At 53.2% G+C, this 15518-nt stretch overlaps 7 protein-coding genes across 7 annotated transcripts; 5 read left to right on the forward strand and 2 right to left on the reverse strand.

Moving 5' to 3' along the window:
* Window positions 1-126: 126 nt before the first annotated feature.
* On the forward strand, window positions 127-1471 carry TRIVIDRAFT_33902 (uncharacterized protein; the record flags this gene model as incomplete). Its single annotated transcript, XM_014105813.1, has 3 exons — window positions 127-459; window positions 526-970; window positions 1026-1471. The coding sequence occupies 3 exons, from the start codon at window positions 127-129 to the stop codon at window positions 1469-1471; spliced, it is 1224 nt and encodes a 407-aa protein (XP_013961288.1).
* A 688-nt stretch (window positions 1472-2159) lies between these two features.
* On the forward strand, window positions 2160-3179 carry TRIVIDRAFT_62858 (uncharacterized protein; the record flags this gene model as incomplete). Its single annotated transcript, XM_014105814.1, has 1 exon — window positions 2160-3179. The coding sequence occupies one exon, from the start codon at window positions 2160-2162 to the stop codon at window positions 3177-3179; it is 1020 nt and encodes a 339-aa protein (XP_013961289.1).
* Window positions 3180-4720: 1541 nt separating this feature from the next.
* Window positions 4721-6870, forward strand: TRIVIDRAFT_215052 (uncharacterized protein; the record flags this gene model as incomplete). The annotated part of the gene is made up of 1 exon (XM_014105815.1): window positions 4721-6870. The coding sequence occupies one exon, from the start codon at window positions 4857-4859 to the stop codon at window positions 6561-6563; it is 1707 nt and encodes a 568-aa protein (XP_013961290.1).
* Window positions 6871-7082: 212 nt separating this feature from the next.
* Window positions 7083-8525, forward strand: TRIVIDRAFT_215053 (uncharacterized protein; the record flags this gene model as incomplete). Its single annotated transcript, XM_014105816.1, has 1 exon — window positions 7083-8525. The coding sequence occupies one exon, from the start codon at window positions 7126-7128 to the stop codon at window positions 8383-8385; it is 1260 nt and encodes a 419-aa protein (XP_013961291.1).
* Window positions 8526-8589: 64 nt separating this feature from the next.
* Window positions 8590-10576, reverse strand: TRIVIDRAFT_62861 (putative phospholipase C; the record flags this gene model as incomplete). The annotated part of the gene is made up of 3 exons (XM_014105817.1): window positions 8590-9987; window positions 10040-10404; window positions 10465-10576. 3 exons carry the CDS (start codon window positions 10574-10576, stop codon window positions 8590-8592), a joined length of 1875 nt encoding a protein of 624 aa, XP_013961292.1.
* Window positions 10577-12281: 1705 nt separating this feature from the next.
* TRIVIDRAFT_133756 (uncharacterized protein) lies at window positions 12282-13975 on the forward strand (the record flags this gene model as incomplete). The annotated part of the gene is made up of 3 exons (XM_014105818.1): window positions 12282-12402; window positions 12474-13248; window positions 13321-13975. Coding segments are annotated over 3 exons (1551 nt in total), but the record flags the coding sequence as incomplete, so codon positions are not given.
* A 507-nt stretch (window positions 13976-14482) lies between these two features.
* Window positions 14483-15079, reverse strand: TRIVIDRAFT_7695 (uncharacterized protein; the record flags this gene model as incomplete). Its single annotated transcript, XM_014105458.1, has 1 exon — window positions 14483-15079. A coding segment is annotated over one exon (597 nt), but the record flags the coding sequence as incomplete, so codon positions are not given.
* Window positions 15080-15518: the final 439 nt, after the last annotated feature.

Below are 15518 nucleotides of genomic sequence, written 5' to 3' on the forward strand. Positions count from 1 at the left end.
CTCTTTGCACTCTCCACCAGCATCCGCTCTTTGATCATACAGTTTTTGGAACATCAATCTTTGTGGCATAATTTCCCTCCCATCAGACTCGCAACCAGTCACATTCGCTCTGGTACAACGGCAAAGATGGCCTGGTTCAAAAAGCTTGCTCTCCTCTTGATCACAGTCTCGCCGTGCGTCACAGCCTATCCTTTCAACAAGACCGGGAGACGCTTGGCTCTGAACCTGGATGCACTTGAGCCTGAGGCAAAGTATATCGTGACCCTTCAAAAGGACCTCACTCCCACCCAGTTCAAAAATCACATCGCCAAAGTCAATGGCACCTATTACCGCAGCTCGCAAGACAATAAGCAGAGTAGTCCCTCCGGTCTTGAACGGACATATGCCATTGGTGGCTACCGGGCATACTCTGGAACTTTTGATAAAGATACTATAGCCTCACTTTGGAGCGATGCAGTGGTGAGCATACCTGCAGTTACTCATGTCAACGGATTTTTCCGTTCTAATGCAACTGGGTGTCTTTAGGTGGCAGAAATCGAGCTGGATGACTACTTTACTGTACAAAAGCTTGTGACGCAGCGCCATGCCCCCTGGGGTCTTGCGGCATTGTCCAGCAAGAAGCCCGGTTCCGAGTCGTATCGCTACGACAAGAGTGCGGGCAACGGCACTTTTGCCTATGTTATTGACACTGGAATCAACACCAAACACGTTGAGTTTGGGGGCCGGGCTTCGGTTGGGTACAGTGTCATCGCCGATGACTTTTCGGACAATAGTGGACATGGAACTCATGTTTCAGGCATCATCGGGGGCAAGACGTTTGGCGTGGCCAAGCAGACGGAGATCATCGGCGTCAAAGTGTTTCTCAACAACGGTGGCGAGAACTCGGATGTGATTGATGGTTTGCAGTGGGCAGTCCGAGACATTCTTGCCAAAGGCCGCCAGAGCCGTTCTGTCATCAACATGTCTCTTGGTGAGTGGAACCCAGCCAGGATGGCCAAGGGCAAAATCAACTGACGCTGTGATAGGAGGCCCCTATTCTTACGCGTTGAATCATGCTGTTGATGCTGCTTTTGAAATGGGAATTCTCGTCGTCGTTGCAGCTGGAAACGATGCAGAGCCAGCCCGATACTCATCTCCTGCATCATCATCACAAGCCCTGACTGTGGGCGCCATCGACATCCAATGGAGACGGTGCGGCTTTTCTAATTTCGGCCCCGAGGTCAACATCGAGGCTCCTGGTGAGGACATAGAGTCCGCTTTTATCGCGACGGATAACGCGACTGCTATTCTGGACGGCACTTCAATGGCGACTCCCCACATTACCGGGCTTGCTTTGTATTTGGCCGCCTTGGAAAAGACAAAAACGGCAAAGGAGTTGAGAGACAAAGTCCTGGAGGTGGCAATCAAGGACAAGGCGAAGGATCTCACGCTTGAAACACCCAATTTGATCGCTCACAACGGTGCTCGCTAAAGTATTTCCCTCTTTCTTCCTCCCATACCTCATTACCCCTTTCCACTACGACTCATCTGGTATAGCATAGCCATAACATTGTTATTATAGCATCAATACAAAGTTTGGAAGAGAATACTGCTTCAATTTTGATGATTGTGACTTGAGTGATGCGCAAAAACAGCAAATAGTGGATGAGTGTGTCTGATATGTGAATAGCCATAGGGAAGCACGGCTGTTTGCAGTTGGCATCGACATGGCTGACTGTTTGGGCTGCATTCCCTTTTTTCTTCAAATTATTCACCTCGATGTGGGACCTGCACACTGTCAAATTTGCATCGATATTTGTTTTCAATCCTCTACTCGTGAACTTTTTGCCTCTATTTTCCTACTATCATGCCGGAGACATAAAGCTGCATTTCTGCTCTTGACGTTGCCGGGTTCTTTGGATCATTTCTCTTTGAACTTTCCTACAATCCATTGGTTTTCTTGGTTCTGGAAGAAGTCGAAATTTTGTAACAAGGTTTGCGATGGAGCTCCCAGGTTTGCAGAAGGCGAAATACGAATAGCTAACTCCATCACAGCTACGCTTTCCAACAACTGGCATAAGAATAGCGAAAATAGTATCGAATGCATACCGATGGATGCCGAAAGAAGAGCGATGGAAAATCGGCGTCGCCATCGATGGCACAGTCGTCGTAGTCAAAGCATGCCCAGCCATTCCGCCACGACGCCATCTCGAGCTAGGTCTAGGGCAGTGAATTCGATGAATTTGGCGAGAAGGATGGCGATTCCTCCCTACAGCGGGTACAATATCGTTGACTGGCACATTTACAATCGGTTGAGAGGCCTGTGGAAGACTGAGTCGAGGTCCTGGTCGGAGGGCGAGAGACGGGACTTTGTCGAGTGGGTTCCCAAGGCTCACGTTACGGAAAGAGAAAACTCGATGCTGGATCACCCGCTGGCGGAGTATATGCGGTGCAACAGGCATAGCTGGGGGCATTTTGTCATTTTGAGAGTCATGTTTGGAGCGTCGCAGTGTGCGAGACAGAGTTGGTGGGCGGAGTTCAAGCAAAAGTACGAGCGAGCGGCAGAAGATGCGCCGCCGGGGGTTGTGCCTAGGGGTGTGGATGAAGTTTTGCTGACGAATCGGATGGATCCGCCTCCTATGATGAAGATTCCGACGATGGAGGTCAACAGCGTTCACGTGGAGAGTGATTGTGGGTGTTCGTGGTGTTTGAAGAAGGCAGCAGACAAGGCGAGTCGAGGGAATATATCTTCGAGCCAAGAATCAAAGACGGTGAAAAGGGATCAGAGAGCGGAATGTCCTCGCGGGCAGAGCATATACACGGGGGAAGGGGAGACGTGCGAGGATCGAGCGCGGAGATCTGAGCGTGAGCAAGGCGTTGAGCCGGAAGAAGCGCAGGATAATGAGAGCGAGGATGAGAGGGCTGGGGCTGTTACTCAGGTGTCGTCTTTGCGGGAGAGGTCGACTGTTGTGTGTACGGATGGGACGAGTAGGGGTTTGAAGGAGGTTGTTGTTGAGCAGGGGAGTATGATTGAGATACTTGTGAGGTTGGTGGAGAGGCAGGATAAGAGGTTGGAGAGGTTGGAGAAGAAGGTGGATTGGGGGCAGAGGAGGAGCGAGAGGTTTTATCGGGATGTTAATAGGAGTGTGAAGGATGTGCGGAGGTTGATGAGGGAGGGTGATGGGGGAGAGGAGGGTTGAAGGATGTGAGGTTTGTGGTGATGCTGTGGTGGGTGGTGTTGGTGTTGGTGTTGGTGTATGAGGTTGAGTGGTCTGTTTTAAAGTTATTTTTGTCTTTTTCTTTTTTAACTTGAAGCTGTAATGTTTCACATCTTTTTGAGATTATATCTAGCTGTTAGGTACTTATTTCATGGTGTTGTGAGGATAATAGTTGATTGTTGTTATGGCTTATAGGGTAAGGTATGCAGCTTTGAGATAAGCCAGCCTTGCGCTCTGCATGCTTGTCTACCGAGCGCTTACCGGGCGAATAAATGGTTGGTGTGTTTTATCAATGAGAATTAAAGTACATCTACCTATTGATAAAGATGTTTGATACTCGTTTGATTTATTTCTACAAGAAGAGCATTGCGGTTTGACCATATCGCGGGGTTGTTGATAGAAGACATTCTCAGTACCTAGGTAGGTATGTAGGCTTGTCTATCAATTGACTTGCGCTCCATCAAGTTGTTTCACATTTATGGTACTACAACAAATGCCAACGAAATTCAACATCACGACATACCCGTAGCCAACAAATTTCTTGGTACATGTAGGTGCAAAGTACCGGCAGAAACACGCCAGAGTCACACAAGTCGTCATTTCTCATGTCCAAAGTGGCACGATGGTCACCTCAGGTTGCGTCGCCCAATCAGAGCACACGCGGGCGGGGGAATTGCATGTGAAGTGAATAACGCGGCCACGTAAGAGTACATGGAGGTACCGCGACTTTGCAGGCGGGGAAAGTCGAGGTACCTCGGCTGCGCTTGTTGTTGATGGTGTTGACCTACTAAGAGACATTAGCCGTTATACGAGTATACGAAGAGGTTAGTGGGCTGATAAAGGTTCAATGTTTGATGTGTATCATTAATCGAGTGCAGAAAGCGGTAGTTGTTGCTAGGGATGACATTGTGAAACCTTGATGTCAGCCTTGAGATGGTCATATGGACATGAAACACCTTGATAGGTACTCAGAAAATACCTGCCAAGTTGTATGTACACAAAGCTGGGCGAGGATTTGCTGCTCAAAGCTCTCTCCTATCGTTGCCCCTCGGCGGGGTTGCGGGGTCATTCTGTGATTGATTTGCATGGAGAAATGACTTGCAATCAGCCAAGTTGACACCCGATCGGTCCCCGCGGAGAGCCTCCATTGAAACTCAATCCTGTTAGCGCTCAATCCGGGGGGGCAAATCCGATGGATGGATGAATGAATGGACATGGGCAATCATTTTGGAGGCTTTGACAGCAATCAATGCACTAAATCACAGACTGCTACTACTAGGTCGGCACTTAGTTTCCAGCGGCTGTGGCTGCTGAGGCTTCAATGGCAGCCGCTGGAGGTGCCAAAGTTCACCTGCGTACCGGTACCAGCAGGCGCAACACACCCTCGCATCGCCCGCATCACCCGATAGCAATCGATTGAATGTACATGTACATGCGCATCTGTATCTGCATCTGCATGATAAAGCAGCAAATATCCCGCACGCGAGAAATGTACACGTAGACAGACTCTCGCGTTTGGAGTTTCGAGTCACGTCAACGTCGAATCAACTCACCTCACCTCATCTCGCGCTTCTCTCTGTCTCTCTTCCCCTCCCTCCCTCATCCTCTCTCTCTCACTCTCTCTCTCAGAGTACAGTACCGAGGCAGGCAGCAGCAGCCATGGGTTCGGAAGACGACCAGCAGAAGCCCGTCATCATCGTCGGCGGCGGCCTGGCCGGCCTCGTCGCCGCCTTTGAGCTGGCCGAGCGCAAGGTGCCGACGCTCATCATCGACCAGGAGAACGAAAACAACCTGGGCGGCCAGGCTTTTTGGTCGCTGGGCGGCCTGTTCCTCGTCAATTCCTACTACCAGCGCCGCATGGGCATCAAGGACTCGCGGGAGCTGGCCATGCGCGACTGGCTGGGGTCTGCGCAGTTTGACCGTGACGAGGACTACTGGCCGCGGCAGTGGGCAAAGGCCTTTGTGGACTTTGCCACAGACGAGTTTGAGGAGTACGTCAGGGCCCGCGGGCTGGGCTTCCTCTTCAACGTCGGCTGGGCTGAGCGCGGCGATGGAAGATCCGACGGCCATGGAAACTCGGTGCCGCGCTTCCACATTGCCTGGGGAGCTGGGCCCGAGGTCGTCCGCATCTTCGCGGATCCGGTGAAAAAAGCCGCGGAAGAAGGGCTGGTGCAGTTCAAGTTTCGGCATCAGGTTGATGAGCTCATCGTGGATGGGACGGGACGGGCCGTTGGCGTCAAGGGCAGCATTCTGGAGGACGATGACTCGGCGAGAGGCGTCAAGACGACGCGGACCGTTGTCAACTCCTTTGAGCTCTACGGCTCTGCCATCATCGTCACCTCGGGTGGCATTGGAGGCAACATTGAGGCCGTGAAGCGGAACTGGCCTGTGGAGAGGCTGGGGCCAAAGGTACCCGAGCACTTTGTCGTCGGTGTGCCCGCTCACGTCGATGGCCGCATGCTCCAGATCTCGGAAAATGCTGGTGCCAACATTGTCAACCGTGACCGCATGTGGCACTACACTGAGGGTCTGCAGAATTGGGATCCCATCTGGCCCGGGCACGGCATCCGCATCCTGCCAGCGCCTTCGTCTCTGTGGCTTGACGCCAATGGTAAACGCTTCCCGCCATACTTGTTCCCGGGATCTGATACCCTCAGCACGCTCAAGGCCATCTGTGCGACCGGCTACGACTACAGCTGGTTCATTCTTGATCAGTCCATCATTGCGCGTGAATTCGCCCTCTCGGGCTCGGAGCAGAACCCAGATCTGACTGCCAAGAGCATCTGGGAGGTGTTCAAGAACAGAATCTTTAGCAAGAAGGGCACGGTCAACGTGCAATTGTTCCAGGAAAATGGCAAAGACTTTATTGTCCGGGACACCCTCAAGGAGCTGGTGACTGGCATGAACGAGCTGGCAAAGGAGCGGAATGGCCCTGTCCTGGACTACGACAAGGTCAAGGAGGTTGTTGACGCTCGTGACGACCAGTTCAACAACACCTACTCAAAAGACGCGCAGGCCATGCTCATTCACAATGCGAGAACGTACTGGCCGGACAAGCGTAGCCGTGTTGCGGCACCTCACCGCCTGCAAGATCCTGCCCACGGCCCCTTGATTGCCGTTCGACTCAACCTGCTCAGCCGCAAGACACTCGGCGGTCTCGAGACTAACCTCAACAGCAACGTCATGAAGAAAGACATGACGCCGTTCCCGGGGCTCTACGCTGCCGGTGAAGTGGCGGGATTCGGCGGTGGAGGCGTTCACGGTTACAACTCGCTCGAGGGAACGTTTCTGGGAGGCTGCATCTTTTCCGGCCGCACAGCTGGGCGAGCTGTAGCAGACGAGTTGTCCGAAGTCGTCAAGGAGTGAAAACCCCACAACTTAATGCGAGAAGCGGAATAAACGGCAAGTGGAGGAGTTGGCATTCTTGATTTTTAGTGTTAAGGCTATGGCTATTCTATTGATTTCAATGAGACCAATGACATACATGTGTTCACGACACGGCGTGCGTATTTTTCCTATTTGACGGTTTCATCATCTTCCCATTGCTCTAGTTCCGAGAAAGAGGCATCGATTATGTAGTTAGAGACTTGGAGTCATCCAGGGACCAGGGTGTTACGATGCTAGGCTAAATATCTGATTGGTGGAACATTTCGCAAAGCAACTGCTTCGGAAGAATTGCTCGATCCCCCATTGGCTTTTTTGCCGTGATGCAGCTCGACATTGTTGCCTTTGGACACTTGAATGGGGTAATTGACGGACAAGTATCCGTCCATTGCTCGATGGAATCTGGGGTTGAAATCTGGGGAAGACAGGGGGGGCTCTTCGTCTATAAGATGGGGAAGGTCTCGGCCTTTAATCTTGTCATCAAGCTTAATTGGGGACAGACGGCTTCAGCTGACTCGTTCTGGGATCAATTGAACTCGCCACAATGCACTTCTCTTCTCTTTCCTTTGCTCTGCTCTCCGCCGCGGGCGTGGCCAACGCCTTACCCGGCCTTGGAGACGTTTGGCCTTGGCCGTCTCTGATCCCCGACACCGTCGTCATTGATGGCTGGCGCCTTGTCGAAGCAAAGCTGCGCCTCACCTTGGGTGATGGCGCCCTCAGGAGCGAGTTGAAGCATCTCACTGCGCAGGCAGATAGCTGGCTCGATCAAGGCCCCTGGACCGTGACGGCAAAGACGAAGGCTCCTCCCAACGGCACAATCCACGACTACTCGTCTCAGGCGCCGTATTGGTGGCCCAACCCCAATTCGGCAGATGGATGTCCGTACATCCAAAAGGACGGTGTGCGCAATCCCGAGGTGGACCAATACCAAGACCGCGTTTCCGTTGGAAAGATGTTCAACTCGACATACGTCTTGTCGCTGGCCTGGTACTACACGGGCAACCCCAAATACTCAAAGCACGCGTCAGACATTCTCCGGACATGGTTCCTCGACTCCAAGACAGCCATGAGCCCCAACCTGAACCACGCCCAGATCATCCCCTGCGCCAACACGGGCAGGTCGATTGGCATCATCGACTTCAGCCAGGAGTACACAAACGTCATCGACGCCGTCGCAATCCTCAACACCGGCGCCCCCGGCTGGAGCAAGGCCGACGGCAAGGCCTTTGTCAGCTGGAACAAGCAGTTCCTGACGTGGCTCGCCGACTCGCCCTTTGGCGTTGAGGAGGCCGCCGCGCAGAACAACCACGGCACCTTTGCCAACATGCAGATCGCCGCGCTGGCGCTCTTCACGGGCAACATCACGCTGGCCAAGCAGCGCGCCGAGCTCGCAAAGAGCTTCATCAACAGCCAGATCACCGCCAACGGGTCGCAGCCGCAGGAGCTCGCGCGCACGCGTAGCTTCCACTACTCCAACTTTGATCTGACGGCGCACCTCCGCTACGCGCTCATCGCCCGCAAGGTCGGCGTCGATCTGTTCAAGTACACGGGTCCTCAAGGCCAGACGCTGTTCAAGGCGGTCGAGTTCTTGATTCCTGCGGCGGCGGGCGGAGCTGACAAGTGGACGTATCCGGAGCTGGGCTTTACGCAGTATGCGGCGACGGATAATGTCAGGGCGGCGGCGCAGGAGGGCGATAAGGCTGCTTTGAAGGTATTGACGAAATTGGTTGCGCCGCCTGGAGGAGACATCTTTGGGTTGAGGCCCGCGCCGGAGCAGTTGGATAGTATTGCGACGGTTGGGTGAGGGATTGAAGGTGAATTTACTTGTTGTCTTGGTTTGCCCCTTGATATGGAGTGCAAGACAATGGATTTCTTATCATGTATAGATGTCATGTGAAACGACGGGTAGCTGGAATGAATATAATATTTTTACTTGCTTTGTCTAATCCAATCCTTCTACTTATTGAATCCATCTTAAACACCAGTCATGCTAAATGTTTCTAGATATTTAGTAGCTCACGCTATAGCCCTGCCAATATCCCAGTCCTCCGGTCAAAGAAACATAGCTGGACGTTCCACGCCCGCCAATTGACAGATAATTCTGCGTGCCCTTGACCTGGAACGCATATCCTCTTCCGCTCTTATAGCTTACAGTAAAGACAACCGCATTCCGGGCATTCTTGCAAAGCTGTGCAGACTTGCAAATGTAGTTGCTGCCAGCATCGTCAGAAAGCGTGAAATCCGCACCTCCAATCGTCACTGCGTGAGCAATCCAGCGCTGCGAGGGCGTGTTGTGACGCGCGGTGGCTCTGCTGAGGACGGTGGATGTCGTCTTTTGCGCGAGGGCAAAGCCGTTTGCTTCGAGGACAATGTGGCGGCCCTCGGTGAGCATTCCGCGCATGGCCTTGAACCCCTTTTCGACCTGGCTGGGCATGTCGGATATCACGCCGTTGCCGGTATACGGAACCGGTGGCTGCACTTGAGAGTACAGCGACTGGCAGTACGACGAGCCATCGTAGACGCCGTTGGAATCGGTGTGAGGCGTCTGCGGCGTAGGGATCTGCGGCACGGAGTAATCGGGATGGTCAAAGTCAAAGGCGTCGGTGAGGTCGGACATGTGGTTGCGGCGCCACGAGACCATTTCGTCCGTCGTGACGTTGCGGCCCTTTGCGGCCTGCCACTTCTCGACGAAGAGGATCTGCGAGTTGTGGTCGCTGTGAGCGGTGAAGACGCCGCCGTTGCGAGTCCAGGGCGAGATGATGTAAAAGGGCAGTCTGAAGCCCGGGCCGAGAAAAGTGTAGCCGACTTCTCCGTACGGGTCTTGGATCCATTCTCCAGCGGTGCCCTGGGGGGAGTGGTAAGGGTTGACGTGGTCGAACCAGCCGCCGGTCTCGTCGTAGGAGACCATGAGGACTGTTTTGTGGTACTTGGGCGAGTTGAGAACAGCCTGAGCGACCTGGTACTGCAGCCAAGCGCCATCGTGAGGAGAATAAGGGGGATGTTCTGAGAGTTCCGTGGGGCCGACGATGTATGAAACCTCGGGCAGAGTTCCGTTGGCAGCCTGTGCGTAAAAGGTATCGAGTGAGAGGCCCTTTATGCCTCTGTTGTAGAGGCTGGATCCTGGTTTGGCATCCTGGAATTGCTGAAACCTGGCATATGAGTTGTCGTCGAAATTGTCCTCGTCTTGGAAGACCTGCCAAGTGACACCGGCATCTTCGTAGTACTCGCCAACAGTCTTCCATTTGAGAGGATAGCAGTTGAAGCCGCCAGTTTCACAGCCTGGGGTGATGTTGTTGTCGATATAAGGGTTGCCACCCTGGTCTGGGCTCTGAGGGCCACCAGGAGCGTTGACACTGCCCGAGAGCCATGTCACTCTGTTTGGGTTGGTAGCAGCAACAACACCCTCCTAAGATTCTTATTAGTTTTGTTCTGTCCAATCCCCAGAAAGGTATATGTACCTGATACATGTCCCCAACCACAAAGTTATCCGCCAAGGAGAACTGAATAGGAATATCCTGGCGCTTGTAGAATCCAATGCTGTAAGGACTATTGCCCACGGCCCAATGATCATTGCTGCCATTGTTCCATGCAGCATGATTCTCCTGCCAACTGTTGCTCCCAGAAACCATACATTGGGTTGCTTCTGACCAGTTGCCGCCGAGGTAGTTGATGTAGAAGGGCGTCACATAGTCAGTCTTCGTGGTCAAGTGCGAGTTTGTCAACTGTTTCCAGACCGGGACGCCGTCGTTCATCTGCAGATTCGCATCTCCAAAGCCTCGCACGCCCGACATGGTGCCGAAATAGTGGTCAAAGGCACGGTTCTCTAAGTTTTACAGTTAACTGGCTGGTTCACAGACAAATCAATGCGCACATGAGTCTATACCCTGCATGAAGAGGACGACATGATCAATATCCTTCAAGCTCCCAGCTTGAGCAAGGCCAATGATGCTAAGCAGGGTCGCCGACGCGGGCCCTATGATCCTGAGGAGAGGCATCTCTGGCGATTGGAATAGTAAAGCGATATGGCAGAGAGTCAGATACGTGCAATTCTATCCCCTCCGCTTCACCACAGCAGACGGTGGGATTTTAAACAAGCATGCACAGGAAGCATCTTGTGAATAATGTTTTACGAATCAAGCTTGTGTACACATATTACACATATTATCAGAGACGGCCCCTCATGTCTAACCCGAGCAGCGTGATTTGCCGATCGCAGTGTAGTATCGAGGTCTCAAGCGCAGCCGTCTGTGCCGAGTATAAGCAGCTCGTCGCACGGGTAAAGGACAAAGGATAAAAAGACAGGTGAGGTTGCATCTTTCGATGTTTTTACCGACGCCCGAAACTGGAAGGTAAGCGGTGATCATAGCGGAAGATGGCCATGATGTTGGAACTTGTGCTGCACAGCAGCGATGAGATGCGCAGATCCTCAATTAGCGGGACGGGTCAAAAGAGGAGTAGTCGTAAAATAACATAAAAAATAAAGATAAAGCCTCCCATATGTTAATCGCTGTCAAATGTTTCACCATGGCATGTGATTGGCGTATTGGAGGCAGATGCGAGATGGCCAGGCGATTAAGACATGTGCCCTTGAGAAGCCAATAGCATCGGCTTGGCGGCCCTCGTGATGGCAGTCGTGGTTGGCTGGAGCTGCAAGGCTCTGCAGGGATGCTTGGATTAGTGCAAGGGACTGCGAAGAAAAGGGTTCCACAGACTATGATATGATGCAGGTGAGGTTGTGGAGACGTTAAGAGAGGGTTAAGCGACCGGACGGGAAAAGCCTCATAGTTGGAGACGGCTGAGGATAGAGTACCCGGACGAGGGAGAGTAGATACACGTATCTGGAGTTGAGAGCTCGTGAGAGAGAGAGTCTTCCTCGGCAGCTTTGATGATATTCTCCGTATTTGCGGAGTCTCAACGCAAGCGGGTGAGGCTGAGAGCTGAGATGGACTCGAACCTCCTCACTCAGCCACCCACGAAATCCAAAAGACAGCAGATAACAGACCAGGTTGGACCCTTGAGCTCCTCTCTAGCCCGTGCTACTAGTCCCAAACCCTTGGATGGCTTCTCTCACCATCCAGTGGGGCCTCAGCCAAACCCAAGAATCGACAAATCAAGGGCAACGTCCCCACGTGCTGGTCAGTGCTCGGCAGTCAATGCCGACTACAATGACGAATCTTCCGCGCGTTCTTATACCGATGTTGCGATGGTCCGTTCATCACCGCCTTTGCCCTTTGTTCGGGTTTTGTGTCCTCCATGACATGACGCGTGCCGCCTGTACTTTTCTTCCTTCTGCTTGTGCTCCTGCTTCCTCCTTTCGCTGGATGGTCTAGTCGAGTTTTGGCGACAGATCGATCCTCATCCGGCCCTCTAGCTGAAAGCTGAGAGAGTGAGAGTAAGAGCGAAGAGAGAGAGAAAGAGTCGAGGTTGGGTAAAAAAATGAGGGACCAACCAGAGGAGCGTCGTCTGCTCGACGAAGTAGACGGCGGCGACAGCGATGACGTTGCCACGCAGCTCAGCGTCGACGAGGAGGTGGACGAAGAAGAAGCAGAGCAAGACGAGATAGAGCCCGTCTCGCGTCGAAAGCCCAGCTTCACGCTGCTCCGGATCGCCGCCTTGGTCGTTGCGCTATGCCTCGGCTCGCTGGCCGTGCTGCTGTTCGCCATGAACCGGCACGCTGCCCCGTTGGACGACCAGCTTGCTATTCCTCTTCACCCGACCGAGCACTCCACACGAGATCCTACCACGCTGACCTTTGACTGGCACGTCACCCTTGGCACGAGAGCCCCAGACGGGGTGGAGAAGCAGGTCTACCTGATCAATGGTGGGTGATGCAGACACACTGAGTCTTACATATGTTGTTCGTTTGATTGGCTGCTGACGCTCCGAGTGCAGGACAGTTCCCGGGCCCGACCATCGAGGGCCGATCCGGGGACCGCATCATCGTCCGTGTCCATAATGACCTCAAGGACGACGATGGTGTCTCACTGCACTGGCATGGTCTGCGCATGCAGGGCTTCAATGCCATGGACGGAGCTGTGGGATTCACCCAGTGTCCTATCCCCGCCGGCAGCTCCTTTGTCTACGATTTCCGCATCCGCGACGACGAGCACGGAACGTTCTGGTGGCACAGCCATTCCCAGCTGCAGAGGGCAGACGGCCTCTTTGGCGGGTTGGTGATACACGAGCCACGGCGTCACAAGTCCGACATCGCTGTGCAAGAGGAAGCACTGCTGCTCATTGGCGACTGGTTCCATCGCAAGCATAGCGACGTTCTTGACTGGTACAGCAGCCCCGCGAGCGCAGGCAATGAGCCTGTCCCTGACTCCATGGTCATCAACGGCCGTGGTCGATACGACTGCTCCATGGCCGTGCCGGCGAGACCAGTTCAGTGCAAGAAGACGTCCTTGAGCAACTTCCCGCCGATCATTAGGAAATCTGTGGGGGAAACGCTGCTCAGAGTAGTGAATACTGGCACCATCGCCGGCTTGACGCTCGGTGTTGATGGTGCTTCGCTTCAGCCTACGCAGGTCGATGGAGGCTGCAAGGTAGATTCAAAGCCAGCTGATTCCGTCGGCATTCTCTATCCTGGCGAGAGAGTTGACCTACTGCTCAAGTGGAGGAGCGACCAGGCGGCGGAGCCATGGTTCAACGTCTACCTGGATCATGAGTGAGTTCTTTCAAAATCTATCCTGACATTTCTCAATTTCAGCTGGTGGTTATAGTATCTAACAAGCTGCAGGAATCTTCGCTTCGGCAACCCGGCGCTCAACCCAAACCATACCTTCCCTGCCCTCCCGAAAACAGTCACAGCTCATGATCGCGATCATGCATCCCTCTTGAAATTCAGCAGCAGTCACCTCGACCTTGCTACGCTTACTGCTACACACGAACCATCTCCTATTGTTACGGCTGAGGAGGAACAGACGATACTCTTCTACGTGTCGACTCAGAAGCTTGCGGTGCATGGAAACAAACCCATCGGCTTTGTAAATCATACCGCTTGGCAGCCCCAGTCATTGCCACTGCTGTCTCAGAACCGTTCGTCTTGGGACGACAACCAGCTCATTCCCTTTATTGGCAGCGGATCAAAGCCCACCAAGGTCAAGCTTGTCATTAACAATCTCGACGATGGTTCCCACCCGTTCCATCTTCACGGACATTCATTCCACGTCCTGTCCTCAATCAAGGCGGACAAGGCTAAGCTTGGGACTTACAACCCCTTTGAGACATCAGAGAGCGACTCTCTTGGTCATTGGCAGCGGGAGAAGCCACTACGGAAAGACACAGTCAGTGTGCCCAGGAGAGGGCATGTGGTGCTCTCGTTTGTCGCCGACAACCCCGGAATGTGGATGTTGCATTGCCATATGTTGGTACACCTGGGAACAGGCATGGCCACTGGCTTTCAGGTCGGAGTACCGGAGGATGAAGAGCATTTTTATGGGATGGATGAATCAGCAGCGAGATTATGCAAGGCGTCGAAATAATCAAGATACCAGAGATACCCAGATACCCAGATTTTAAGAAACACACGATAGCAAGATATAAACGATATAGTTTTAAAAAAAACCAAAAAGAGACCAAATATTTGAATAAATTCTAATGAACCATATGAGTTCAAAGAGGCTGGTGAAAATATACAGAGAACATTAACAATGGGGTATATATTGACCAAAGAATAAACATCATATCCAAGACGTAAGCTATCCCTCAACGGGGACGGTCATTTCATAACAGTTGCCGCGGCATCAAAGAATGTGGATTATGGAAATTAATGAAAGGATGGATATCCAGAGTAAGGAATCTGGGCACGACAGACTCCGTGCACCGTTCTCGTCGTTGGTGTCAGCGGCCGGGGCTGGGGCCGGAACTGGTACCCCAGTGGGCACCGTTGGTGGCGCTCCAGCGAGAACTTTGTCTCCAGAAGGATACTGGATGTTGTATACGGGGTCTGTCTTGAGGGCATCGGGCAGGCCCAGGGTGCCGGGGCAGGTTGGCTGGTTGGCATTGGGCCAGTCCAGCGTGCAAGTCTGGTCTTGTCCAAGAGTGCAGATGGAGTCGAGGATGTTGTACAGGACATAGTTGCTGCCCACCCACGAGTTCTCCTGCTCAAGACAGCTGGCCAGGAAATTCATGCTGTTTGCCGCGCTGAGAGGGAGCTTGCTGCCCTTTGTGTGGATCAGGCTCGCGCAATTGGAGGGATCCACGTTTTGCGTCGTCATCGCGACGGGTCCTCCTGCAAAGGGCTTCTGCGTTGCGGAATAGCCCGTGTAGAGGTAGTTCCAGGCATCGTAGCTGATGTCGTGCGCGCCCTGCGATTGGTCGACGCGGAGGAGATAGACTTGGCGGTCTCCGTACTGCAAAGAGACGCAAATGTTGTTGCAATCAACCGAGTCGGGCCAGTAAGCAACTCGGTTTGTGTTGACCTTGCAACCTAGAACGCCGACGGAGGACGAGTAGCTGTCGTGGGGAGTCGCCCAGACGGTGGTGGAAGATGAACTGCTGTCACTGCGAGGGATTGAAGCAGCGAGAGCAGAAGTGGCCAGCAAGGGCAATAGAGAGTGGAGGCTGAAGAGCATTGTCATTGTCACGAGTGCGTCGTCATAAGGAATGGAGACTGAGTCATCACAGGCCAATCCGGGGCCAGCGGGTCAGTGACAAGCGAAAAGGGAAAAAAAGGAGCGACAGGCGGCGTGGCGCCGTTGCGGCGAGAAATGAGGGTAAAGGAGCTGATGCTAGAAATAGCGCCAGTTCGCGTGGGTTTATGCAAGAGGGAAAAAAACAAGACGAAGCGAAAAAAAAAAACCGTTCGACAATCGAGATGCTGCCAAATCTGGGGGAAATTTGGTGGTCAGGGGATTATCATGCGGGCTAGGCTGGGTTGGGACTAGCGGGACGCAGCCTTTCCCGATGGAGCCGTCGCGGGAAAAACGTGGGCTG

This window comes from Trichoderma virens (genome assembly GCF_000170995.1).
Source record: "Trichoderma virens Gv29-8 chromosome Unknown TRIVIscaffold_1, whole genome shotgun sequence".
Classification (NCBI taxonomy): domain Eukaryota; kingdom Fungi; phylum Ascomycota; class Sordariomycetes; order Hypocreales; family Hypocreaceae; genus Trichoderma; species Trichoderma virens.